Source organism: Nasonia vitripennis, chromosome 3, assembly GCF_009193385.2.
Source record: "Nasonia vitripennis strain AsymCx chromosome 3, Nvit_psr_1.1, whole genome shotgun sequence".
Taxonomy (NCBI): domain Eukaryota; kingdom Metazoa; phylum Arthropoda; class Insecta; order Hymenoptera; family Pteromalidae; genus Nasonia; species Nasonia vitripennis.
Window position 1 is genome coordinate 23,677,551 of NC_045759.1, and position 27,419 is coordinate 23,704,969.

The following is a 27,419-nucleotide window of genomic DNA, read 5'->3' on the forward strand; positions in this document are numbered from 1 at the left end:
CAACGACACGCACTTGACCTTGGAAACACACGGCACACGTATGCGCGAGAGCACGTATAGAAGATCGTTAATCCAGCGGTTTATTGCGCGCGAGCGATTTACATCAGGGCCAGCGTTTACGGCCGCGCGCTGACAGCGCTGCAATATCTAATTTATTGCCCGCGAGAAAGAGAGTCTAGAGAAGATCCGCACGCATGCAGGGCGTGTGTGGTATAATATATGTATACGGGCGCGCGGAGGTGAGAGCCTTGGAAAAAAGGACTCGTAGCTTATCGTAATGCCGGCGTGTCAGGTATACAGTATACGCGTACTGTACTTGAGTTATTGTTCGCGAGCCCAGGCTCGTCTTAATTATCTCAGGTTTTTGGACGTTTTCGGAGCTAGAGGTAGTTTCTTCGAGGAATGTAAATCACGCGGGTATATCGCTCCGAGCCGCGAGGCACGTCATCGGACGAATGATTAATTCCAAAAGCTCAGCGCGCCGTCCTCTCCGAAGATAGTAGCACTCGATAAACGTCCACGTCCTCGATCCCCACGGACACCTCGAGTTTGCACACTCGGCTCTGTGCATCGCGTGTACGTGTATACTGACACACACTGCAGGATAGCGGCCAACAGTGTTTACAGCCATTACCGCCTCGCGATATCAAATTTATCGTTCTACTTGGACGGGGGAATTCTGGAAGCCAGAGCGTAGCACGCGACGCGGATCTCCCGGGAGCTCTACGTATACTCGCGTACAGTGTCGATCGGTCGGCCGTTAAAATCGACGATTATGCAGCTTTCATTGCGACGATATTCTCGTTTATACTCGCGGCTGCATTTCCAAGATAATAGCCTTTTACGATTCATATTATAGAACATAGACAGACTGCATACGGGGCTAATTACAAGTCGGCATAATGAGATCTGGGCGACGGAACAAAGCTGCGCTGCACACGGTATAACCCAGTTTTCAAACGCGAGCAAAACACAGGGGCACAGAGTATAGGGAGATGAAGCGGTCAATGCCCTGAAAACAATGAGACGAGTCGGACCGACGTTTTTGCGCGCTATTAAATCGCCGTTTGCTCTCCCAGGCCGTCCAAATAATTGCCAAAACTCGCTGGAACGACAAATTAACTCTCGTCCGATAGAATAAACAAAACTCTTGCATCCCGAGGGGCTGCCGCCGCCGCCGCTGCTGCTACTGTGTATACGTGTATACACCTGCGAGCGAGAGATAACAGATAGAGAGAGGGAGGAGAGGGAGTAGGAAAAGTAGCCCCGAGGCTCGAGTTTCGCATGTCGAAAGAGCCGCGACGCGGCAACAATGCACGGAACAAACAATGCTCGTTCGCTCTCTCATGCAACTGGAAAATCAAATTGTTGTGTGTATAATGTAACCGGTCGAATTTCCGAGCTCTCCGCCTCTCTGATGGACTCGTGCGTACACGCAATAATACGACAGGAGAGAGAGAGAGAGAGAGAGAGAGAGAGAGAGAGAGGAACCGTTGTTGTTGCGCTGATGCTCTCCTTCCGTACATTAATTTGTTTTTTTGCTACCGCTTTCCTCGTGGATGTGTACGGTATAATGATATGCATGAGGTATAACGTTTATGCGAAAAAGCTGTGCGCGCATGCACGGCGCGAGGGAAGACGCGACGATGTAAATATCGGGAAATTACGAAATAACATCCTGCACCGTTAATGCAGCTCGCGCGAGCGCGATCGGAAGAGAGAGCGAGAGAGAGAGAGAGAGAGAGAGAGAGAGAGAGAGAGAGAGAGAGAGAGAGAGAGAGAGAGGTAAATTGAATTTTTCTCTGCTATTATGCGCGCGGAGCTCCGCCGCTCTGTGTGTACGTACGTATAAAGAGATTGCCTCCAGTCGATCTCTCGCTATGATACACTCGGCCCCCGATATATATATATATATATATATATATATATATATATATATATATATATATATATATATATTATATGTTTATAGCGTCGATTTTCCGAGAGGCGGATTTTGTATACGGTTTTTCATCCGAAAGTAGTTTGCGAAAGTTTCCACACACTCGCCTCTTTAATCAGACGCCGCGAGCAGAAAGAGCGCGTGACAAAAGCTCGTGTGCACGCGCGCGTAACCCTTTTTATTGCGCGTGACTCTAATCAAAGCAGAGCATCTCTCTCTTGGCGCATAAAATTATGCATACTCTACGCGGAACTGGGTTAAATGCTTAAATCCAAACACTCTCAATTTTATATTGTAAAACTTCAGCCCGTTGCTTCGTATGAAAAAGCGAACTTTGTTTTTCAAAAATACAAAAATTATTCACGCAAGGAGAGCCGCGCGGACACAAAAGCTCGCTGGAGCGGAGCAGCTGCGGGAATTTGTGCGTACACAAGTCGTCGTCGTGACGAGGATCGGGGAGAGCTGAGCATAAAAAGCGCGAAAAAAAGTATATATACCCGAGTCCCGGGCACTAATTACGCTCGGCAGGACGAGGAATTTAAACACGCCGAGCGATAGCTTTCATAGTTGAATATCTTCCATCGGGAAATCCGCTACTGGAATTTCCCGAGGTATTACGCGGAAAGAGCGAGCGAGAGTCGTGCCGCCGGAGACATCGACGGGCTTATTATCAAACATGGAAAAGTATTTTTTTTCCATCAAACTTACCATGGCTCGTGTATAAAAAAAAATTACTCGAGGCTTATATTCACGAGAATCTCATCGTAATCCTTTAAAGACCGACGCAACGCGCGCGCACGTGTATATATAAGCGTCCGATCGACTCGCGCGAACCGTAAGAAGCTGCATTTAATCCCCCCCTTAAATCCTCCCGGCAAGGCGGCGGCCTTATCGGATTTTCCGCACTAAAGAATCACGACTGTTGTAACGTGCTCTCTCTCTCTCTCTCTCTCTCTCTCTCTCTCTCTCTCCGCGTCCGCAGCTCATTGAAATTCATGTATTCGCGCGCGAAATTCCCACCGCCGCCGCTTATTGGACCCGTAAAGTCCGCGAAAACTATAAGCACACTTTCGGAGACACGATATACCTATAGCTCACACGCATGAATCTCGAACTATTAAGTCGGCCGAGTAGAGGTCGAAAGTCGAGTGTCTGTTATTGTAGACATAAATTTCGACCCTATATAGCTATATACTCGTATAATATGGTGCGGATAATGGAAGAAAAAAAGGCAGTTCGCCGATCATTCTTTCGAAGCTTATACATACGCTCTCGCGCGCGCGCAGGGCTGCGGGAGGGAATTTAATAAAGCGGATCGTAAATAATTTTCCGCAGCACCTTGGGCTATCAACATCCAATTTTTCGCTATTTATAGGGGATATGCAAATGCTTCCCGCTGCCACCGCGTCATCGGCTGCATATTTAATGAAGCTGTTTTGAATGATGCGGGGAGACAATTTATAAACACCTTTATCGCGCGAGGATACGGCAGTAAATTTTCGCAGTGTGTGCGACGCAACGCTCCAGGATAATGTTTATTTTACGGGAACGTTCTATTTATACAACCGCTCGCGCGAGATAAAACACGCCTAATTGGCCGAACGTAATCCTCGGAATTTTTCATAAACACTGTCTTTTTTGCCTGGCAGCTTTCGATGCGAAGCGCAAACACTGTATAGTCGACGAACTTTTTTCTCTACGAGAAACTCATAAAACGCGAGCTGGATGCACTTCCAGTTTCTTCCCTCGCTGGATAAGGAAAACAAGGAGAAAAGACATTCCTCCTCCTCATAACGCAGTAGTCAAACACGCGACGACATCAGCCATAAACTTGAAAAATCGCCGTCGAGTCACTTAATTGCCGACTGCACAGTAGCGGCCAGTTTCCTTTGGCAGCTTTCGCGCAGGCAATCCAAACAGAGAGAGAGAGAGAGAGAGAGAGAGAGAGAGAGAGAGAGAGAGAGAGAGAGAGAGAGAGAGAGAGAGAGAGAGAGAGAGACTCACACATACAAACGCGCAGTTCATTGCGGAAGCTCTCGGCATCGGATATTTACAGTCTGCAGCGCTACTTTAATATCCTGTCATTGCCTCCTCCGCTGAGGGAAAATCGGGGCTAAGCCGACGACGACGACGGCTGCGGAAAAGAGAGGGAAATTGCGAAAGATCGAGACGCGGGAGAGTCGAGCTTCATGCTCCGACGAGTCCGAGCTTCCGAGCTTGATTTCGCTGTGTTCGTCCCTTGTTCGATATCGAAGCAGAAGATTCCCTCGTACGCGCGCAGTTATTATTTCCAAGTTAATAAACGCACTCGAAAAGCGAAAGAGCAAAACAAAGCAGTGCTTCCGAGTACGAAAGCCATTCAGTCATCCGCAAGCTCGCGCACACCGGAGCCATTCACGACAAAGCCACAACAGCAGCAGCAGCAGCCTACGAAGCCATTTATTTGAGAAACTATACGCATTCAGAGCGGGCAGCGAAAGCTCCCCTTCTCGCTCTTCTCTCTCAATGAAACATCGCAGAAAAGCAGCAGCAGCGTCCACTCTCTGCATATCAGATTCCCTGGACTCTACGCACATACGGCCATACACGCGAGGAATATAGAGATCGAAACGACGCGATGTCTGCCTGGACGCGAGCCCATCGCTTTACAGTCGTAGACATAACTCTCGAGCGAGCAACGTTTTGGCTTGTATACTGATATATACATTCTTCTCGCTCGGCGCCGCCGCCGCCGCGAGACTAGCGCTAATTAAAGCTGCGAGAGAGAGAGAGAGAGAGAGATTGCTCATTGAATTTTCAAGCGGCGTTCTTCTTCTCTCTCGCTCTCTCTTTCTCTCGACGTTGTTTTCTTTCTTTCCGCTGCTTCTGCTTCTTCTTCGCTGAATTTATATGGCCGCTTTAATGCGGAATATGAGGCTCGCGAGTACGTATACAGTTTCAGCTGGCGCGCGCGTCGTTCGCGGGATATTTTTCCGAGAATCGCGCACTGCGCAAGATAAATTTGCAAAACGACGCTCGCGAGCTCGGAAGTCAAAATACATAGTCTATAGCAGAGTCATTTTTGCAATTACCTCTTCTCGAGACCCACAAATCGATAGCCGAACGCGCGCGCGAGAGAGAGAGAGAGAGCCATACTCGAATATTCCCTTTAACGACCTCAGCAGCAGCAGCCGGGCTTAATACTCGCCGACGTAAAATTTGCATGAACTCGGCAGCGGCACATAAGAATATGATCACGACTACGTCGCAGCGGGAAAATGTAAAAATCCTGTTAGAGTAAAGCTCTTCTCGCGCCTCGAGAGAATATCGAGGGAAAAATCATCGCGCGCGAAGCTCTCGAAAGAAAGGCTCGAGTACCTCTCTCTCTCTCTCTCTCTCTCTCTCTCTCTCTCTCTCTCTCTCTCTCTCTCTCTCTCTCTCTCTCTCTCTCTCTCGCTATATACATGTATATAGGTATACACACAAGGTAAGTATGTAGGCAGCGTCAGCGAAGGATTTATATCTGCGCGCAGCAGAGGCGTAGCGCGATCGGCTTTCCTTTCCGCGCCGAGTATAATTCGTTATTCGCGCGCGCTTCGAGAGAGAGAGAGAGAGAGAGAGAGAGAGAGAGGGAGAGAGTTGCCGAAAGGATAAGAGACGACGTGCCGGCGATCCTATCGACTCGCTGAGCGCGCGGCGAACGAAATCGAGCCCTGCGGAAAGAACGAGAGAGAGAGAGAGAGAGAGAGAGAGAGAGAGAGAGAGAGAACTGCCTTATAAAAATGCGTCGCGGCGTCTGTACACACACATACACACGCGCGCACACACACGCTCACAGGCAAATTGCAGCCGATGCGGTCAGAGGGAATTTCGGCGTGCTTATAACGGAAGAGAGAAATTCAAGAGGATTCGCGAAAGAGAGAATGACAATTTATCGAGCAGTTTTAGGATTTTTCGCCGGCGTTCTCGCTTTTACGAGCGCAAGCGCGCGCGATTTGTATACACACGGCGGCGATTGTCGTCGCTGACGCTTATCGCAGCTGAGAAAGGGGGAAAAAGTGAGCTCGGCTGTATCGAGTTAAGATACGGCTGATGAATATTTTTCAGAAAAGCTCGGACGAAAAAAAAGAGAGCCGAGCCAACATTGACAGAAGCGAGCGAGCCTCAGAGAGCGCGGGCGCTAAAAACGAGCGACGTGTGACGCGCGCGCGCGCAAAGTTCAACGACCCCTCCAACGGCTCTCTCTCTCTCTCTCTCTCTCTCTCTCTCTCTTGGCAGAGTCCAGCGCTCGGTCGCGATTTTACAAAAAAAGAACGCCCGAGGAAGGGTGTGCAAAAGACAGCAATCTCACCACCCATTGAACTGCGCCCGGGGGCTGTTTAACGACTCTCTCTCGCTCTTGCTGCAGTCTCTCTGTCTGACCTAGATTTCGGTGGCGAACCTATGGAAAAAAGCAGCCTGGAACTCGATGGACAGATCTCTCGCGAGGGAGGGATTTCTTAGTCGGTTTAATTGAGTTTGCGAGAGGGTTCGGAAATTTCGAGGGTGTACAGGGAGGGAGAGAGAACTGCGCCGCGCTGTTCGCAAAGTTTCGAGGAGGAGGAGTCTATAGTTCGAGTGTAAGGCTTCCGAGAGAGAGGGTTAGCTGCTGCAGTTTTTTGGCCTTCGATTAGAGCTGCTTTCGGCGATACGCTTTCCAAAGTTTTCCACTGCGGACGGATAGAGAATCAGTTTTCGATTCCGAACTTGGTTTTGTACCGTTTGGACTTTGCGCGAGTAGCTTTTATTCGAAACAACGATGCGATTACAACGAGCTCTGACTTTTTCGAGGTTGGAGGAAAAAATCCGTTCAGGAATCAGACAAGTTGACGTTTCCAAAATTACAAAAGGGATGAAGTATTCAGTTGAATGCAGAGCTCGAGAATGTCAGCCGTGGATATAGGACATTCGTAATTTAGTGAATTCGAAGCTGCTATTCTCTCTGGCGTTGTCAGAATTCCGATTGCAGCATGAAAATGAATTGCACGGAGTTTTTTTGCATTTCTCAACCTCCAAAAAGCCCGCGTATTACATTCAACAAGTTTTCCAATGCATGAAATCCGCGTTTGCTAATCAGCAGACCGATAAAGAAGAAGAAGTCAGGAAAATGCAGATGACGCTGCAGATTCAATTAAGCTCGTCGAGGAAAACTCAGGCTCATTTCGCAGTTCTCTCTCTTTCTCTCTCTCTCTCTCTCTCTCTCTCTCTCTCTCTCTCTCCCCGATAACCCTTTGCTCGTGCGCGAGCTTCCTGCAGCGCCAATTAAAATTTCCATTTTAATATCAACGGCCGGTGGGAGTTACGGCCGCCGCCTCTAAGCACACAAACACACAATTGAAGCGCCCGTTCGAATAGAAAAAGAGTAGCTGTATACGGCGTATACTATACGATGTAGTCGTGTACAGTCGTCGGAGCGTTATTAAAATTGTTTGCCGCGCCTCCGCCCGCCGAAAACAAAGACGAATCGCAGCGCCGGATCAGACTTTTAATTAACGAAGTGCTACAGGGATTCGTTCCCTGACATAATGAGATATTTCTCATAAATGAGATCAAAGGGAAAGTCGCGTGCGTACAGCTTCAAGGGGGAGAGAACACCGAACTAGACGCGGAATAGGATTAATTTCGGAAACGAAAAAAAAACATCGATCGACTCGATACTCTTGACGATTATCCGCTTCCCTGTGCGTTAATCCCGACATTCCAGCCGAGCAAAAAGTTTAATAAGCCGAGCCGAGTATTTAACGTCAATCATCGTCGCCGAACGATTTCTTGTCGAGAGGGAGAGAGAGAGAGAGAGAGAGAGAGAGAGAGCATCGCCGTATGATTTGTCGAGGCGATCTCTTAATACCGTCCTCCTCGTCGCAAAAATGGCCTCGGGGAACTTTAACGAAGCATAATAAGCAGTGATAAAGCGCGCGCATCTCGGAAACTCATTGAATAGGCTGCCGTAGTAGTGTGTATACCGGCAGCGAGCAACGTAATGAAGTAATTTGTCAGGGAGCGCGAGCGATTCCGCTAGGAAAAATAATAATATAGACGAGACGAGGGGGGGGGGGGGGGGGAAGAAGGAGAAGTACACTGCCTCCGAGAGACGCGACGTGTATACGGAATCAAAGGAAAAGGGGGAGAGAGAGAGCTTCATAGCGAAATTTCAAAAACGAGCTTTCTTCCCGCGCGCGTAAACGTCCACTTATCCCGCCGCGTCACACATAATAAACGTCGAATCGACGTCGCGGCATCGAGTTCCTTAAATTCCTCAGCGCAGAGCGGCCCTGCGCGAAATCTCGGCGAATTCTCTCGGGAGAACACGAGGTCAAAAAGAAAAACGACAAACAAGGACTCACATTATGCAAATGCACGTTCGACGCGCGCTCAGTTATTGGATTTTTTCGCTCGATCGGCGCAATTGCATTCCTCCTCTGCGGCTTTTGGATTCCTCCTCTCCTTCTTGCTTCCCGGATTCCAAGCGGGAACCGAAGCATGTATTATGTATAGGACCGCGAGTAAGGGAGAGAGAGGCTGTTTGCAAAGTGCCGAGATTAAAGATCTCGAATTTTCGAGTGATTTAATTAGTTCGCGCGCGACGAAATCTCTTGAGAAGACCGTATACATAGGCAAGTTGTTATAGTGTTGATACGACTCTTACAAAGAAAAAAAGGATATTCATAAGAATTCTTCAGCTCAAATCGTCGCAGCGTCGGTATCGGCAGTAAATTTTACCTAAGACGCTTCCGCGTAAAAAGCGTATACACATCTCTAAAATATAATAATTAATAAATACACCGTTGTTCGCCAGCTCCTACGCGCAGAGAGCATCGATCACAGCCTAATGAGAAACGAAATTGCGCACATGGTATAGCCTGGCCCTCTGCCAGTTAATGCTCCGCGATTACCGCTAACTTATTTTATCGTCTATGGCTTTCGGCCGCGCGGAGATGCATGACGCTCTAATCGACTATTAATACGCCGAAGGAAGTTGGCTTTTCGCCTGCGTTTGTCTCCGCTGATTTAAGCTATTTTTTTTCCCCTTATTTTTTACAGTATAATACCCGCCGATACAAAAAGGGCTCGATTCCGCATCCAGCCAATTACAGCCCGGTTTTCCTGCGCCTAATGTAGCACGCGACGACGGGGACACGCCTCGCGAGATCGATAATAAAAACGTTCGCTTTACCCAGCAGTCAATTTGCGGTCGGATAAATAAGTCAGCCGACTCGTGATTGAGCCAGGCGCGGACACGGACGATTTTTCAAAGGGAATCCCGAATGGCCGTAGGGACGCATCACGCGACGAGTCTTCCTATACCGGCTGCAAATGTATGTGAGCGAATGAAATGAAAATTTCACGGTTTTTTTTTTAAATCTCAGATCTGCTCGTTAAAATATCAATCGAGAAGCTCGTCGAATTCGAATTTCGCGCCTGAACTCTCGCTGCGCCGAAATGTAACATTAAGAGCAGCTCGCGACGCTGACGTCCACAGGAGAGCAATCCAAGCGACATTGTAATCAACCGCACTAGTGACTCGATCATGCATGCGCGAGAAAGGCTTGCTGCGCAGGCGGAAACCCGCGTCTCCGTCTCTCACCCTATAGACATACAGCACACACACAGTCAGTCAGCGCAGAAGATGCTTCCTCGGTCAATTATACCTCGATGGGCTCTTATTGATTCTTATTATGCACTGCGACGTCCCGGAATAATTTATCTCCTAGCGCGCCGGGGGATCCTCCGCGCACTATTTGCCCTTCCTCTTCCTCCTGAAGTTTTCTCTCCGCGGCTTGTTCTTCGCGTTAAGAGGGAATCGCGCGTTAAATTAAATTTGCACGAGAGCGCGGCTCCTCAAAGTGATAAGTGTGCGTCTATATAACGTCGCGGATGATGATGATGATAATTCGAGGACTTTACACCGCAATGGGCAAACATTTGCACGAGACTGTTATATACGCTGTATATAATATTTTAATCGAATTCGAGCTCTTATATTATACGTCGAATAATTTCGCCTGGTTGTTCGAATAAATAGCGATCTTTATGACGGAATTAATATCCAGCCCTCCTCCTCCTTCTTCAAGAGAGGGATACGCCGTATTTCCCATAAAACTATGTCGTAAACTGCTGCATGTATATACACAGGCGCAATAAAATTCCAGCAGACAAATTATATGCCCCGGTATTTACCGTCTGCGCATCGAGCAGTCGAGGGCTAACTCGAGTCCAGCACACACGCGCGCGTGCACATAAAGAGCCGCTTCGATTCTTCTCCCTCGCGCGCAATTACGGATTCTAAGGCAGCCGCCGCCGCTGCTGCACACGTCACGCTCAATTAACCATAAATAAACGGGGTATATCAATTGCATTTCTCGACTCCGTCGTCCTCCTCGACGTCGTCGACTCGTATCATCAGTTCCATTGTGTCGCGATAAATCGGAGCGTTTACAATGCCTCCTGGGCATGGCCCCGTAATCGTCGCTGCAGCAGCGGCGCACTGCATCAGAAGGGACGAGAGAGAGAGAGAGAGAGAGAGAGAGAGCCGAGGAAATTGGCGGTAGTTTGCGCGGACTAAACTGTTCTCGGTCGGCGATTAGCCAAGCCATCGCTTATTATTGTAAGGAAGCCTACGTACGAGCTACCCTCGACTTTCTCACACAGTGTGTCGACGCGCCCTGGAATCTCGCTGGCGAGCAAAGACTTGCAGGTGATAACGTTTTGTTATTCGTGAGCGTGGTTAACGTTAAACTAGCCATAGCCTTCTTCTCCCGCGTACTGAGGCTAATATTCACCGAAACGTCGATTTTGCCGAATTGATCGACAGTTCCATTTCGTATCACACCATGCATGAATGCGAATATCAATTCAAACGTCATTCCGACAGGTATATTTATAGCATATTTGGGCATTCAGGTCGTAGACCGCCGGCGGCGTCGGGTAAACTTTGCAAAATCCACACTCGCCCCTCGCAAAAACATTTGTCCGAAAGAAAAAGGCAATATTTGCTCCCCAAGGGTCGAGTGACCCAGTTCGAACCGAGCGCGCATACGAGAATTCATTCGACGCAGGACGAATTAACTTTGGGATAAATTAGCATTTAAATGCGTTATATATCTTTCCTCCTAATACGATCCAATTCGAATCGACACTGTTACGACGGCCCCCGCGGTTTAATTGTAAATTCGTTCCCTTCGGTAGATCGAGTGGATAACACGGCTGCAGTAGTTACGCACATAATAACGTATAGCGGAACCTGCAGCGGCTTTACGACGTTGTTACCGTCTATGACTTGCGTTTGGACACCTGTTTCGATTTGGAAAAATGCGAGGACTCTCGAATCGTGGAAAAAAATTGTCATCGCCGTGTACACACGCACATTGATTGTAATCGGAATGTCGGGAGGGAATTCAGTTTGGAAAAATTTGCATATTTACGACTGAAAAATCGAAGCCATTATCATTTGCGAAAGCGCATAAGTCACGTCGTCGAGCGATACAAAACGTTATGCAAATGAGGCATAATTCACACTAGGAAATATACAAAGCGTTTAGTCGAAAATCATGAATGCTAATCGGCCAATAACTCTTTCGAAAAAAAGAACGCGTATCCTCTCTCGAGCTGCTGCTGCTGCCAATCTCAGCCGCAGTCATTTTTCCCGCGAGAGAGAGAGAGAGAGAGAGAGAGAGAGAGAGAGAGAGAGAGAGAGAGAGAGAGAGAGAGAGACAGAGCTCGGATCTTAATCCCCGAACGACGACACTCGAGGAGAGACGTCGTGAGTTTTCGCGTCTCCTCTCCAGGAATCCCGACTCCTCCCTCGAACTCAATCTAAATCTAGTTGCTCGCGCGCGCGGGTATACAAATGTATTATTCAGCGCTCGATTTGCATTTTAAAGGAGGCGAGTTTACGCTCGCGATTGTAAATAACGCTTCCCCTTCTCCCCTCTCTCGCGCTCAGTCGAAAGTATCACGTAAGAAGAAGAAGCGCCGGCTTATACGATTGCGCTTGCGACTTATACACACACGGCTGATAGAAAAATTAGCGACTTTCTTTCGCGAGTTTACGAGCCGCGCACGCATAGCTCGACTTTTTCGTCGGCGCGGCCGGGTGTTAACGTACGCGGTATGCGTAATGAGAACCGTTAGATGCGCTCTTTATTGCATTGTGCGCTTCTTATACTTTGCTTTATTGCGGGCGCGTCAAGTGCAACACGGGCATTTATATTCCGGCTAATTTTAATCGCTTCTTCTCGCGCTGCTGTGTGCTGCGGAAATCGGGGTCGCGCGAGTGCGTATACGGCTACTTGTGCCTTGTACATAGCTTTATAGAGAGAGATATGCATGTACGTACCCGTAGTAGTTCAAGCTTGGCGCGCAGGTACTCCGCTCGGCAGGCAGCGTCGAAACCGGCTACGGGAAATGAACCCATGTACTGCAACAAAAAGAAGGGCAGACGTATTAATAAAATCTTTCTCGTGCGTAAGTGTAGGTAAGTAGATGTCAAATTTCAATTATTATTTTATTCCAGGTATCAACGAGTAACAAAATCATTTTGCGTTATGAAACAAGGACTTGGCAGAGTTTTTTTTAAAAAACGCATCCATTCGTCGCAAAACAATATCCTCGAACTAACACGAGCAGCGAAACAGCTGCATTATCCAAGGCGACTTTTACCTCCGCGCGGTGTCGACCCGCGCAGGTATACACACCCACACCTACATAATTTCATAATCTCCAGAACTCATGAACATATTCGCGCGTATCGTCTCTGGCCCTCCGCGTGTACGTGTGTATACACCGCTCATAAAAGAAGATTGGACACAAGGTCGCGCGCGCGCGCAAGGCTATTACAAGATATGTCAAAAGCCGAGAATATACAGCGACCTTAGTGCATCGCACTCGTTCTTGCTTGTGTGTGTGTGCGTTACGACTCGCAATTTTTCCATCCCCGGGAAATTGGCTTTCGGGGCGTAATTTAATTTTCCTCGCGCTGCCTTCTTTGTTCCGTAATGACGCTGCCTATGCGCGCTTTCACGCTAAATTTGCGAGCTGCAACACTGCGAGCAATTTAAATTTTCATTTTAAACGAAAGTTCTCGCATGCTGTAATAATCTGAAAACAATTCCCTGCATACGTATACACAAACGAGAAATCCATCAGCGTATCAGCTGATAAACAAGACCAACACAACGCGCGCGTGCGTATCCCCTACCGAGTGATATGCACCTGAACATGTCGCTTCGGCCTCTTACAACAAACCTGCATATGTACGCGAATTTACGCCAACGCAAGCAGCAGCAGCACACATCCCCTCGGCTATACTCTCTCCTCGCTCTATGCTATGCGCGCGGCTCATAATCAGAAGACGGACAGACGGGCAGATTGCCGAGCTGGCGATACACACGGAGAGAGAGAGAGAGAGTGAGAGAGAGAGAGAGAGAGAGAGAGAGAGAGAGAGCAGAGCAGAGCGGACCACTTGATATACGACGAAGTCAATAACTGTCCGAGAGCTCGAGGCCGGGACGAGAGAGAGAACGATTGTTTGCGGTGCGACGGCTGAAATTTCGCGTATATTCGTACGCACACACACACACACAGTGAAGCAATATATACCCCCGCCGATACGCCTCGTTTCCGCGGAACGACTCTCCTGATGTATACATACGTAGCCATATAATATAAGTGTTTTCGACTTTTCGGGCGAATCGATCGCGCGCGGCTGCGGCGTATAATGCGACGACGGGGCGGCTCGTTAAGAGACAGAAGAGTCTGCTAAATCTCGAGCTTTAATGCGCGAGGCGTCGGCGAAAGTTTTAATTGTGGCGATGATATCGGCGCGACGTTTACGTCGGCGGTTTTAGCGGAGCCTTAACTCGATTTGCGCCAAGCTCTCCCCGCCCAGCTTTTTCGGAATGCCGAGCGAGATTATCGGGTTAATGCCTGATTCATCAAAAGGATTTTTCGATTAATTAACGTCAGCTCTGACTGCTCTGTGACTGATTGCGGCAAAATATTACTTTTTTTTCACGAAATCAAACATTGCTCGAGCTTTGATTTAATCTTCGTTTGAAATCAAATTTCATACCGACAGCACGCTTCATGCACGATGATTGCAAAATTGAAATACATACTTTATTAACCAACGAGATCAAATATTGCTCGAGCCTTGATTAAATCCTCTCACCCGTGTCTGCATACTCGAATTCGAAATACAATTATTATCGCATAATAGCGATAAATATAACGGTACAGTATAATATCTTATTTCAAACGCAGACCAGACAGTCGTCCGCACCCCAATACCGGCGCGCATCGGCCCTCCTCTCTCAAAACAATAACAAAGCACTCGATCGCCGAACGTAACGGAGGCTTCCCTCATCTCACACTCGCGCGAATCAATTATCCGCATAAAATCGATCTATTGACACGACACTTCGGCTCTGTGTGTGTGTGTGTACGCGCGGTCGCGTGAATTAACGAACCACCACTCGAAGCAATCAGCGAGGGCCGCCCTCGCGCGCAGAAATGCAAAACCGCGAAGCGAGCATTTCCTATATAGATATATACATTCTCATAGCGGTCGATCGGCTCGTTAATGAAGCTGCTCCTCGCTCTTTAATTTGCGCGCGAGACCGCGCGAAAGCTCTCTTAATTGTGCGCCTATATTCTGCGGCGTATAGCATAATTCGTCGCGTTCGTTAAAAATGTTTCGCGTCGTTGTTAGACTCCGTCGACAGCTGTCGTTTAAGTGTGTAGATTTCACGGCTCAAGTGAGGGAAGGTGTCGGTGCGCTGATCTTCTTCCTTTTTCGGGGGAGAGTATCGTATCTGCTTTGCTTACATGAATCTCAATGCTTCGAAACGCGCCAACAAAGCTGACAACGATTTGTACATTTTTTCGATTATCTTCGTTACATGCCTTTATCCTGTGTACCATGATTTTGTTTGACAACGAAGTAGATCGAGAAAAACGAGAGCGACGGTTCAAAAAAATATCACGCGCATACGAGGTGAAAGACAGAAAATCCTCGACGACGATCCCGAAGCACGTGCCCGCATCGCCGCTTCCTATATGTATATGCGCGCAGTCACGTTGCGGGCTTTTTAATCATAATAAATTCGCTCGCGCTTTCCGCATCCTCATTCCTCCTGGCCTTTGATCTCGCCTACGGCCAGCAGCAATTTTCCGGATTCAGTTTGCCAGTCTCCATTAATTTTCCAACCTTTTTTTTCGGCTATTGCACTATGTGCTTATTATGATCGATGGAGATTGGGGAACTCGGACGCCAAGTTTTTATGCTGTTTACAGGACGAGTATTATATGGACAGCCTTTAATGCTAGATTCATCGCATTTATCACAAAAGTGCGTCGGTGCAGTCTATTTTTCATTTTACGAAGTTACATGAATCATACGCAGTTCGCCGAGAGGAGTCAGAGTTTCGCAAGAAGACGTGGAAAAACTCGCGACCGCCGTGGATTTCGAAACTCGAATTTCACTTTTCTCGTTGCGCCGAGAGTCACGGAAACCGAAATCCATCCGCGACTCCGCTATATCGGAGGAAAAAATTCATTTTTGAGGGAACCGCATAGACGAGATTCCTCGCTCGGCCAAATCTCTCCAAGAGAGGCGATAGAGAACGCTCACCGATTTCAACTCTATGTATTACAGAAATTTCTTTTCCACGTGTACACGTCGCCTTTTCGCAAATAAATTCGCGATCCCGAGAGAAAGAGAGAACTAAACCAGAGGAGGGGGGGAGAACAAAAATTACAAACGCACTGGTTACATAAAGATTTATCATTACGCTCGGCTGTAGCCGCGCGTGGCTCTTTAAAAAGCCGGCAACGTTACAGTTATGAAGATAAACAACTCTCCGGCGAAGGCAAAGAGCGTCTATCTTCCAAAGCCGCGCGCAAAGAAAGGGAGCGCACATTTGCAAAAGTACTTTCCAGCGAGCGAGCGAGCGCGCGCGCGCACTCAAACAAAACTCGTTCTCCATCGTAAAAAAATCACAACCGCGAGAGCAAGCGATGACAAATCCGACCTAAAAATAAATCCGCTATCTTCCGCGCGCGCGTCTCTCCTTCTCCTCCCCCGCGGCATAGCGTGGAAAGAGAGGAAAAACCGCAACTATTTCCCAAGCGCGCAAGTATAAACACGAAATTCATCGTACATCCCGTGAAGGAGCGGCCTCGCGTCATACTTTTATTCCGCGTCATACAGACGGGAGAATCTGAAAAAACAATAAAAGAAATTATCGTCCCGTAAAGCAGCGGCGGCGCAGTCGAGGGACGTAAATTTCCCTCTCTCTCTCTTCCTTCCTTTATCATCCCACAGGCTCGACGAGAGAAAAAAAATGTACGCATACACGCTCGCGTTTCGCTTCCGTGACCGGCGAGCCAAACAAACGGTGCTCGGCATGTAGGCATGTATATATACCTGCAGCAACAGCACTCGTTCGCAGTCGAGACACGGGCGTAATAGTTGTTTAGCGGACGGCATATCCCGAAAAACATCAGGGACACGCGCACATACATCAGAGCGGGACCGGCTCGCTTTTCGGAGGGACACCTATCTCTCGCTGCTATCGCGATGCATACCTGGACGCCCCGGAATATCAGCGGCGGTGAGTCCTCTTCCTCCTCCGCTTCTGGCATATTCTCATCTGTCGAGTCTTCCGTGACGTTGCTGTAGTCGGCGTTTACCGCGTCGAACGACACCATCGTTACCGATCATGCGCGAGAGGTATATCGCGCACGATCGGGGAAAAGTATACTGACGCCAGGCACTTTGTATGCGTGTATAGAAGACAAAACACCGGTCGAGGTTTTTGTGGTCTAGTCTTGTTGCCTCTTCGTGGAAACGTTTTCTATGCTAAATCGGATACGTTCTTTTTTCATCCCCCTCTCTCGCGAGACATAAGAAGAGGCTAGCTCGAGTTTTATTCACTTTTTCGAAACTGGAGTCGATAAATCGAGGCATCGGCTGCGCTGCACCGCTAGTAAAAGAGCAACAGAGAGTCGCTACTCGCGCGCGCGTTTATCATTCTAAGCTGTGCACACACGCGCGCGGCGAACCGGTTGCTCGTTTTCCTTTTGCTTTATAGAGCATACACACGCGCGGAGTTTTCAATATTCGGCATCGAATCTTCCTTTTTCCAACGGCTAGGTAAACATTCGCGTACATAAATCGCAAAGTTTGTCTTCCCTCGATTTAATCGCGCTGCCGCGAGAGCGCCGGTGTATAACTCAGCGCTAAATCTCGCGGTCGAGTTTATTAAATTCAAAACTGTTTGCGCAACGAAATTACCTCCTGCAAACACATCCAGCGCTAATCAGCAGAGCGATATCGAAAGAAAAAAAAGAAGAAAAATCATCGTCGTCATCAGCGACGCGCCGAAACGTAATTGGTCCCGGGCGAGATCAATTTCGCCGTGTGCGCGTTGTTCAATTACTCGCTTGATGTATTAACGCGCGCCCGCGAAAACTCGTTTGCACAATGATATTTCGCTGCGCGCGATCGATCAAGCGCCACGTGCGCCGGTTTCTTCATCGTCCCTCGTATAATATATCCGTCCGTGCACTTGCCGTCGTCACGCTTTCACGTGTATACGGCGGCAGTGTGTTTGCGTACGCATTCACGACTGCGACGCGAGAAAAGCTGCTGAGCAGACTCGGTGAGAGGCGAGATTAAAATCTGCGTGAGGTTTTTTGCTGTTGCTGACGCTTCGAAGAATGCGACGAAAGCTTCACTTCTCTTCGCGCACCATTACACACATGCTCACGCACACACCAAACTGATATCTCACGTACGGAATTCAAAGCAAAACTTCAGAAGACACAAGAGCCAGCGCAAAATCGCACGCGCGCTGCAGTCCACGTGCTACTTCGAAACTACACTGTGTACACCGCGCGCAGCGTCTCAGCTATCAGCCGCGCGAATCGCAACAACTCGCTCTCTGCAGCTCGCTCGAGAGCTTCGAGCCTTTCACTCTCGCTCGAGCGACTGACTGCCACTCGGGCAGCGATCTCTCGTACGCTCTCTCTCCTTCTCCTTCTCGTTTCGTTGTCGGGGTGGTAGTGGCTGCTGCTGCTGCAACGTTCGCCGTCTTTCGCGCCTCGTAGCATCGGTACCAAAGATGACGATGACGATGACGACTTCCTTCCTTTTAACCCGCACGTGAGCACGACGTCTGCCGCTCGTTTCCGCTGACTTTATTAGCTCGTTGTTCGCACGCACTTCGGCCACTCTTTGTTTCGGTGCTGAAAGAAGCGAAGAGATGAGTTTTTTCGTTCTAGTTACTCGGTAATAAGGTATGCAGCTCGTTGTTATAAACATACCTCGAGAGCAAGTACAGGGCGTTGCAACAGAGCGAATTAGAGCCGTGATTCATAAGCAAGGGATCTATATCCTTTCTAATCAAGCGTGACGCGAGCGTAAAAAACTCGACATGTGCAGGGACTCGTTATATGCGTCGCAAAAAAAGGTACTGCGAAACACAGTGTACCTAGGCCATAATTTATTTACACATCCGGATAACTGGAATGGCACGTGCAACGGTATCTTATTTCGGCGCGCTGCAGTCAGTTCGAATCTACAGCTCCGGTGAAAAAACGAGCGGATATTCGTCTCGAACTGTCGCGCTCGTTTCCTCTCCACATACGTACAGGCAGGAAACTTTCAAGGTCCATCAGGCTCTCTAAGCACATCTGCCTCGCACGTGATTGGCGCGTACACCGCGTAGCCAAAATCAATCGCGGAGATATCACCTCGCGTGAATATCCATGGCGCACGCAGAACCGCAGAGCTAACTCTTCCAGACGAGGAATCGGCAGTGCAGCAGCGGCGGCGGCGGCGTCGGCTAGAACAATTTATGGACCCCGCAGAAAAGGGGGTCAATTTTTAAATCGCTTACATTATTTACACACACGCGCGCGCGCGAGCGAGCTCGTTTAAATTCAAAACTCTTTATGCCGACCTTGAGAAATATTGCCTCGCTTTATGGCTCGCTCGCGGAGCGCCGATATATCAGCAGCCGAGAGCGCTCGAGAGAGGTGTTATAGCGCAGTTTTCAGGAGATAGCCTTTCCCGCGGCAGGTGCGATGCGGATATAGCGTGTACACTCGCGGTATCCACGAGAAAATGCTTACGTAACGCGCGCGCGCGCGCTTTGTTTCGAAAAGTAAGAGTTGGAAATTCATAGCGAAATCGCCGCGAGAAGTTCTCGGGAGAGATCCGGTGGACAGAGAGAAAAAGAGCCCATTAAGGCGACGACGGTGTTTTTTCTTTCCGCGAGAGAGCTGATCGAGTTTTTTCGCCCCGTCTCCTATCCCTTTAAGGCGATTTTCTTCCTCGAACCGCGTAATTAATTCGCGGAAGAGTAGTGCAGCGCGTGATTTATTTCGGGAGCCGGCGCTGCAGACTTCCGATCTCCGGTCTAGTAGGATATTCTCGGGTCGCATCGCGCGATTCTCGCTGTCGTCGATTTTTACATATCGGCCGCCCGCAAAATTATAATACTTCGAAAGTACGCGTAACGCGTACGTCGAAAGCGCAAAATACGGTCGTAGATCAGCCGCGCGCGGAATATTATAATAAGCGCGCGCGGACAAAAAAGCCCGTCATGAATACACCCTCTTTTCTCTGCGCACTGCACCGAAATGATGAAGCTCCCGACTTGTGCAGCGCCGAAAATACATATACGCACGAGAAAGAGCGAGCGAGCGAGAGAGAGAGAGAGAGAGAGAGAGAGAGAGAGAGAGAGAGAGAGAGAGAGAGAGAGAGAGAGAGTCAACTGATTTATCGCTTCGCTCAGCAGCGCCGCCGATGCTATTCAGAAGCGAGCCGTCCTCCTTTTGCTCGGCTCCGCAGCTTCGGTTTCGCGTCTTCCTTTATCTTTATGTGACAGCTATATGATCCCGGCAGTTTTTTCCCGGTGCGTGTATCACCTCTCGACTCTCGCTCGCTCGTCTTTGCTTATATATTCGATGCGTATACAGAGGGGGTTGGATTCCCGCTGCTAATTGCGGGTGTTTCGTAATACATATCGATTACGTACCTCCTCGGATCATTTTTAAATGATGATAGGGGGGGCCCCCAAAGCTCGCGGACGATTTTTACTGTTATCCGAAGATTGCCATCGGCGAGCGAGCGAGCCAGATCGCCGAGTAATTGAAATCTTGATTTTGATATGTTTATAATGATTTATTTGCCGAGACGCACGTAGCTCGTGTATTCGCGAGTCGCCTGCCTACGCTCTCCCTCATCTCTCTCTCTCTCTCTCTCTCTCTCTCTCTCTGTGTCTCCGCACACTTGAATAAATCACAAAGCTGCACGCGGAGAGAACAAACTCTCAAAGCTACGCATACACACATGCACACACTGTGTGCAATCTCGAATAAAGCAATAACCGCGGCACTCGCTTCAAGGGCTACCAGCAGCGGCTCTGCGGCCGGTGGCAAAAAGAAGCAACGTCGCGCGCACGTGACTCCAACCGCATACACGCACTTGAGAGAGTGAGAGCAGAGCAGAGTAGAGCAAAAGAAGCGAAAACCGCGAGCGCAATATTAAGCCTTATACTTCGGTTCGCTTCTTTCCCTCTCCTCTCGAAATTCCGCACCGATCTTCGCTCCTTTTACGACCGAGAAACGTCGTCGCGGGGGGTCGCGCGCGCACGAGACCGAGACCCGTCCCGCGAGTTAGCCCCCTCGAGGGGCTCTCGGAATGGCTTTTTGGTCGACTTTTGAGCCAGTTCACTGGGTTTTCGGACTTGAGCGCATGTGAAAAGACGTTACTTCGGTATACGCACGATGAAGTATGAGACGTCATGTTTTACAAGAAATATAATACGACAGAACATGGGTACATTAAAATAAGTCGAGTCATTAATTAACATCCGATAAGAAACTCTATACAGCGTAGCCGGTGCGTGTAACAACGGATAAAAGCCTCTTCCACAGTCGATCTCGCGTAAGACAAAGCTCCACCCGCCGCCTTTTTACAATCCACGACGAATCTCGCAAAAATTTATCCGTCTTCGCTGCGCGTCCGGATTTATTATTCTTTGACCTTTTATGCTAATGCATACACACACTCGCGCGTTCTCTCGCGCGGAGAAGCATAAATCCGAGCGGCGCGGCCGTTTGCATTTGAAATTAAGGTAATTACGTGCGTGCATAAACCTCTCGCGCGCGGACGCTTCTTCCTTCGCCGCTTTTTTGTTATCACCGGGCGCGATGAAGAATTCAAATTTTGCGGTGGGGGGGGGGGGGGGCTAGCTGGGCCACGGTTTTTAGCCCGACCGGTTTAATAATTCAGCCGACCACGTGGCAAACGTGTCGTTGTTGAGTTTTTTTCTCGGCGACGAACTCGCGTATTTATACGCGGCGTGCGATTCTGTCGATGGTAATAGATGGGATGGAATCAGTTGGATCGAGAGAGGGGAGAAAAAAGGAATGTCGCGAAAGTGTGAAACGCGGTGTGATTTATAACGCGCTTGCTAATGAATGGCTTCCAAACGAGCCGTGTTTTAAAAATCTCGAGAGAACGTCCATTTGTTTCGCAACGATGTTTATACGCACATAAGGTTTGAATCATTAATCAATCGTTACAATTAAAATAGCACAACGCATCTGCTTACAAAACACACTCGTCGATGCAGTATATAGCCGCAGGCAAACATCAGGCTACTATTGTTCGCCCAATCAATATCCCTTTAAACGCAAAAATATGACAAGCCCAACTCGGTACCGCGATAACATTAACCAGAGCATTCAAACTATCCACAAACGCTGTGCAGCGCGAGCGCATTCTCTCTCCGTTCTCCGCGCGTCTCGAAGTAAACTCTCGAGAACGTCACGGGGAAACAAAAGCGCTTTTCAGCTGGAGAACAAGCTTCGCCGGCGCGCTGCTGCACTTCGGCAGTGGCACGTCAATCCGCGAGAGCCTCAAGTGGACAGCCATTATAAGAAAGGCGCAATGACGACGATGCAGCGGCCGCTGACGGAAAAACAAAAGTGCGTTCGGATCGACAAGGGCTGCGCCGAGTATGCATATAATATATGTGTGCATAGAGTCGCATAAGGCTGGGAAACAATACAAGTCCCGTATATGTGCGGGAGAGGACTCATTAAACGAACGGATCGGCCGAATTTCGCTGGCGTGCGAACATTACTCCTCAAACATTACACCAGCGCTCGCCCGAAAAACCCAACGCCTAGTCCAGCAGCTTCTTCCCAAAAAAGAAAAGCGCTCGGGGCAAGACACTGCAGGCGCGTTGGCCCAAGAAAAACGTGACTACATAGCTGCGGAGAGAAAAGCCGGGCCGCCCTCGAGATTTTTTTCAAGTCGTCGTCGCTCCTTCTATGCTCAAAGCTGGGTCGCTGCCGCCGCCGCCGCCGAGGTTAATGGCAGCGCGAGAAGTGCCACTCGCCAGATCGACGTCCATTAACCCTCCTTTTTTCGATACAAGCATACACACACACTCACACTGCCGCCTCGAGCTTTCTCAATGCAGCGTGTGGAAATTAGAGGCATGGCTCGCCGTACAAGGGGTATTATAGCTGCTCGATCTTTTGAGGTATCAATTTGAATAAATTAGTGGACGCGCGCTCTGCTGCTGCCGTTTTGTTTATACGCGCATCAGAGAGGCGTAATTTGAGCGAGAGGAGACTTGTAATTTCGAGAGGAAGCAGCAGCTGAAGCCGTCGTAATTCCTGCATTAGCAAGTGATTCCCCGCTGTTTGCGTATCGTTTTTTTACACCTGTCAGTAAACGCGCACAGTATACACAAATATATAAATGTTATACCTATAAAGAGACAGAGAAATGGAAATACCTGAGCAGTGATGCATCTCTTCTTTGACGTTTCTGCCATAATAGGTAGACATAACTTTCCTCCGAATCTTCCCCGACTCACACAGCGTACGAGACGATTCCTCTATCTATACCGCAGTGGGAAAATAGCATCTTCCGGCAGCAGCAGCAGCCAGAACTTCATCCGCCGACACACATCCGTCCTTTCTGCGCTGCCTGGAAACTTGGCTCATCCGTAATTGCAGCTCGCTCCACTTTCCTCGGCTGCTGCAGCGCACCTGTCTCTTGGAGCCGAGATCTATATGTCCTCGGACACGATCGACTTGTCCCGTGCTGCAGTCGATAATGCCGCACGAGCGGATACGCCGGCGATTAAGCTGCAGCGCGACACATGTCGCAAGCTCCTCGCGCCCTAGAAAAGAAACTTGTTTAACGACCGGCGCTGAGACTGGATGAAGCAGTAGTGTGTGTGCATGTACAGTGGGGCAAGTGAGAGAGAGAGAGAGAGAAGCAAAGTCTTTTCGGAGCTTTGAAAGTTATCGGCTGAATGGGGGACGAAAAGTTCGCCGACTGAAATTCGTTACTTAATCGCTGTATTGAAAAGTTCTCGCGCGCGCGCTCCAGCAGCTCTCTTTCTTTCTCTCTTTCTCTGTTTTGCGGCTCTTTCTTCGGTTCAATTAGCGGCGCATTGAGAATTTTTTCCCGATTGATAATCGATTGTTGGAAATAATTACTGCAGCTTTTTTATCGGCTCCGCAGCTGCTGCTCGCGAAGATTTCTCTCCAGCTCTCTCTCTCTCTCTCTCTCTCTCTCTCTCTCTCTCTCTCTCTCAATCTCTCTCTCTCTCTCTCTCTCTCTCTCTCTCTCTCTCAATCTCTCTCTCTCTCTCTCTCTCTCTCTCTCTCTCTCTCTCTCTCTCTCTCTCTTGAGCTTCGAATGAGTTTATTTAACGAACGGACTTGTGTATAGCTCGAGTAGAGCCTCGAGATGTCACTTAAGATTTCAAAAGCCAGGGTGCTGGGAGCTTTAATGAGAGAAAGGACTCTTCTATGGAGTAGCGAAAATAGTCTCGCCTTTTTTTTCGTGTAAATTCGCCTAGTAGTAATAATGATCGACATCTTTTTGGCATAAATATTCATCGACGAGCAGCCCGAAGCCATGAATATAAAATTTCGCACTCCAATCGTGTACAGCGAGCTATAGAGTCGGAGTGTAATACTGAAATTTTAATCCCTAATCCGGCGTAATGAACATCACGAGCGACCATTAAAGAAGATATTATCACCTCTGAGAGCCGAGAGAGCAGCAGCAGCGAGTACACTCGAGCGGAATTACTTAATCCTGCGGCTAAGAAGCCGCGAAGGAAGCCGTCGAGCGGCGAAAATTCTGAGTCATTCGGCCAGCCGATGCACGCAATTATTAATCCCCAATGACGTTTATGGAGTGTAAATTTTTATGGAGGACTGATGCTTCGACGACTACCGTTTCTCTCTTACACACATTTTTCGAGGGTCGTAAAAGCCTTGAAAGACTGGAATGAGATATTCCGGTTGTAAAAGCGAAGATGTTGCGCTTTACGAATATTTTACCAAATTGTCGCTTGCCGTCCTCGAGCTATACACGAGACTTAATTATCGTGTTTCGAATCTTTTACACAGCTTAAAACCTGTATATAGGCATACGAGAAATCACATCTATAATCGATTCGATCTGCACGCACCATAAAGCCACAACGACGTCCTTCCTCCCTCGTACAACGCGCGAGACAAAAGAAGCGTAAAAAGATCGTCGTCTCAGCGCTTCCTCGGAAAAATAATTTTCACCCCCCAGCCACGGATGCGCGCAAAACTTGGCCCGAATTATGCGATAAACCGGGACATAATTGATCGAAGTTGCGCGCGGCGAGAACAAGTCGTTAAATAATGAAGGTCCCCGAGATTGCGGCCCCATAAAACAAAGATTCACTCGCCACTTCCACGCAGGCTAGGTAGGAAGGAAGGCTGGTCACGACAAAGCCCATAAAACTGCGGAGGGATTTACGCACGATTTACGCGACGCGGGCAGCTCCCCCGCGAGGCTTCTCTCGAGGTTTTTATGTACGCTGTATGTGCGCCCGTGTGTGTGTGTGCGATGATGCGGGTTTCTTTGATTTCGAGATCTTCCTCTCGCAAAAAAAAAAATTTCCCGGTGTATACAACAGCAGTTCAGTTATATAGAGGAAACGTCGATTTTCATCGAAAATCAGCAGCGAAAGCTCTCGCCGCCGCCACGCCTGGTTCATATCTCGTCTCTCTCTCTCTCTCTCTCTCTCTCTCTCTCTCTCTCTCTCTCTCTCTCTCTTGCGCTTGCTCGCGAGAACGAGGCGTATAAAACGAATGCCCCCCTCTCCCTTGCTCGCCTAGAAGAGCAGAGCGGCGAGAGAGGTGCCTCGTTGAATTACTTAATGCGGGCCGCGCCGTCGCCGGAGGAATAACTTGGACGCCCTCGAATGTCTTTAACGCTCCCTGCTCTTTGTGCCGAGTGTTTTATAGGTCATTTATGGGCTGTAAAAAAAGCGCCGAGAAGTGGATGAGCGAGAGGAAGTTCGCGCTTTAGCCGGTCCATCCCTCAGGAGATTTTTCACCTACGAGCTGTATACATAATACAAGAGTACATTAGTACAAACGTAAAATTAAAAACAAAAGAGAGAGAGAGAGGGGGGGAGGGGAGAAAAAGAAGAGAAAAAGAGGCGCGTATTGAAACGTCGAGAAAAATCAAGGACCAATAAAGAAGCGAGCGGCAGCTGCATCGCGAACAGCCGATAAGCCCTTTCTCCGGCGGCGGCGGCCGACCGACACTGTACAGTGCGCTTTAACTCGCGGCGCGCACATACACACGCGCGTATATACGACGGACACACCTCAGCCGCGCCGGTGAGTGCAGCAGCAGCCGCGTAAAAGGGCCCCCATTAAGCCCTCTCGTCGTCGTCGTCGTCGTCGTGCCCCGGCGATACACGCGTATATGGGTGGCGAGCGCTAATGGGCTCCGGACAACGGAGGCGACGTCGAGCTGAGCCGAGAGGCTCTTTTCCTTCGATGAGAGCCGGGAGGTGCCTGATATCGATAGGGCTACCGCTTCTACCATAGATGAGGATGTTACGCGATGCTTTGCCGGTGTAAATTATTGAATTTCAGCTAGATTCGAATGAAGCGATAAACTCGAATCGTCAGTCGGTATAAGATAAATCGAAAGGCAAACGTATAATAACGCGCGTGTCTTTACACGACACGCCGTAAGTGCGACGCGATTAAATTTAATGTACTACCCGCATAAATTAAGTATAGAACGTGTCGAAGCCATCACGCTCGCGCTGCAGGTATCGTTCGAATTCCTGTTTCTTTCCACTCGTCTATACAAAAAAAAAATAGTTCCTTTACATCGAAAGAATCTCCAGAATTCAAACGCGCATACGTTCGCCGCTCGCGCACACAGCCGTTCGATCAAACGAAACTTATCAGCCTCCTTGGAGTTTCAGCTTCTTTCTCCCGTATACAAAATGCAACATCATTCATCTTGGTAAAACTACCGCGAGACTTCCCGAGCAACTTTCCTTGTCCCGTGCCAGCGCAAGTGTGTATCGCGTCGTGTAGCTCCTTTTCGCGCTGCGCAACGACTCGGAGCTTTTCGTCGTGTAACCGCGGAATTTATTCTCGCCTATAACGATAGAGCAATGATAATTCGCGCGCGCGGAGCACCGCTTGACAGAAGTGACCTTCGCCGAGTGTCTTTTGTGTACATGTACGCTGTATGAGGTACGGTGCAGCTGCAGCGGAGAACATTCACTTATGCGGTTATAGCGCTGAACAATGCGTTTATTAGAGAACGCGATGGCTTTGTCTCTTGACCAGAGAAACTTACAGACAGTGCGATATCCTCACAGCGTACGCAGAATTCGAAATCTTTTTGTACACAGCTCCGCAGATAAGTGACACTCGCACCTCCCGGTCCGAAAAAGTGAACGCGAGCAAAGAGAGAGAGAGAGAGAGAGAGAGAGAGAGACTCGAGCGACGGGCTCTAATCATCCGAGAAAATACACATTCGCGCACACGCGAGTTCGTCCGAGAGAGAGCACAGCTTGTAAAAAGCTCGTTGAACTCTCGCGCGCGCCCAGGCTTTTCCGCTTGACGAGTCGCGCGCGCGTCGTACGTTTCGCGGGCCCCGATCGTCGGCGCACACTGTCATCCCAAGAGAGCTGCCGCCGGCCGATGCCCCTCTCTCTCTTTCTCTCGCAGCTCTTCTCTTCTTCTTCTCGTCGTCGTCGTCGTCGTCGCAGTCGCCAGCTGCGAACCGGTTATGTGTGTATATATACATACACCTATACTTTCATCGGCTCGGCTAAAGAAGGAGAGTAGGAGGAGCGCACAGGGGATGTGTGTATGTGTGCTGCTGCTGCTGCTGCAGAAAAACGCAAGGGGACGAGAGAGCAAGAGCGAGAGAGATAAAAAGAAGCAAAAGCCTGCGCACGGGTATACGCGCGAGCGAGCGAGCGAGAGAGAGAGAGAGAGAGAGAGAGAGAGAGAGAGAGAGAGAGAAAATTAAGCTGGAGGGCTTGTATAGTTTTGCGAGAGCGGAATTTCGAAAATACGGGCGGCTGCGCAAGCGAGAGAGATATTTTAAGTT

At 49.0% G+C, this 27,419-nt stretch overlaps 1 protein-coding gene across 4 annotated transcripts in view; it reads right to left on the reverse strand.

Moving 5' to 3' along the window:
* The window catches only part of LOC100120785 (homeobox protein 5), a 168,334-nt gene that overhangs the window by 138,837 nt on the left and 2,078 nt on the right, over positions 1 to 27,419 (reverse strand). The window contains exons 2-3 of one of the 4 annotated variants that reach the window (XM_032598274.1): positions 22,783 to 23,172; positions 12,297 to 12,377 (exon numbers count right to left, since the gene is read on the reverse strand). In XM_032598274.1, the coding sequence (XP_032454165.1) occupies positions 12,297 to 12,377; positions 22,783 to 22,821 (120 nt within the window). In that variant the 5' untranslated portion in view covers positions 22,822 to 23,172. Of the gene's footprint in view, positions 1 to 12,296; positions 12,378 to 13,204; positions 13,307 to 16,546; positions 17,987 to 22,782; positions 23,173 to 27,419 lie in introns of those variants that run through there. The other 3 variants (XM_016984407.3, XM_016984408.3, XM_016984410.3) reach the window with 3 other exon arrangements.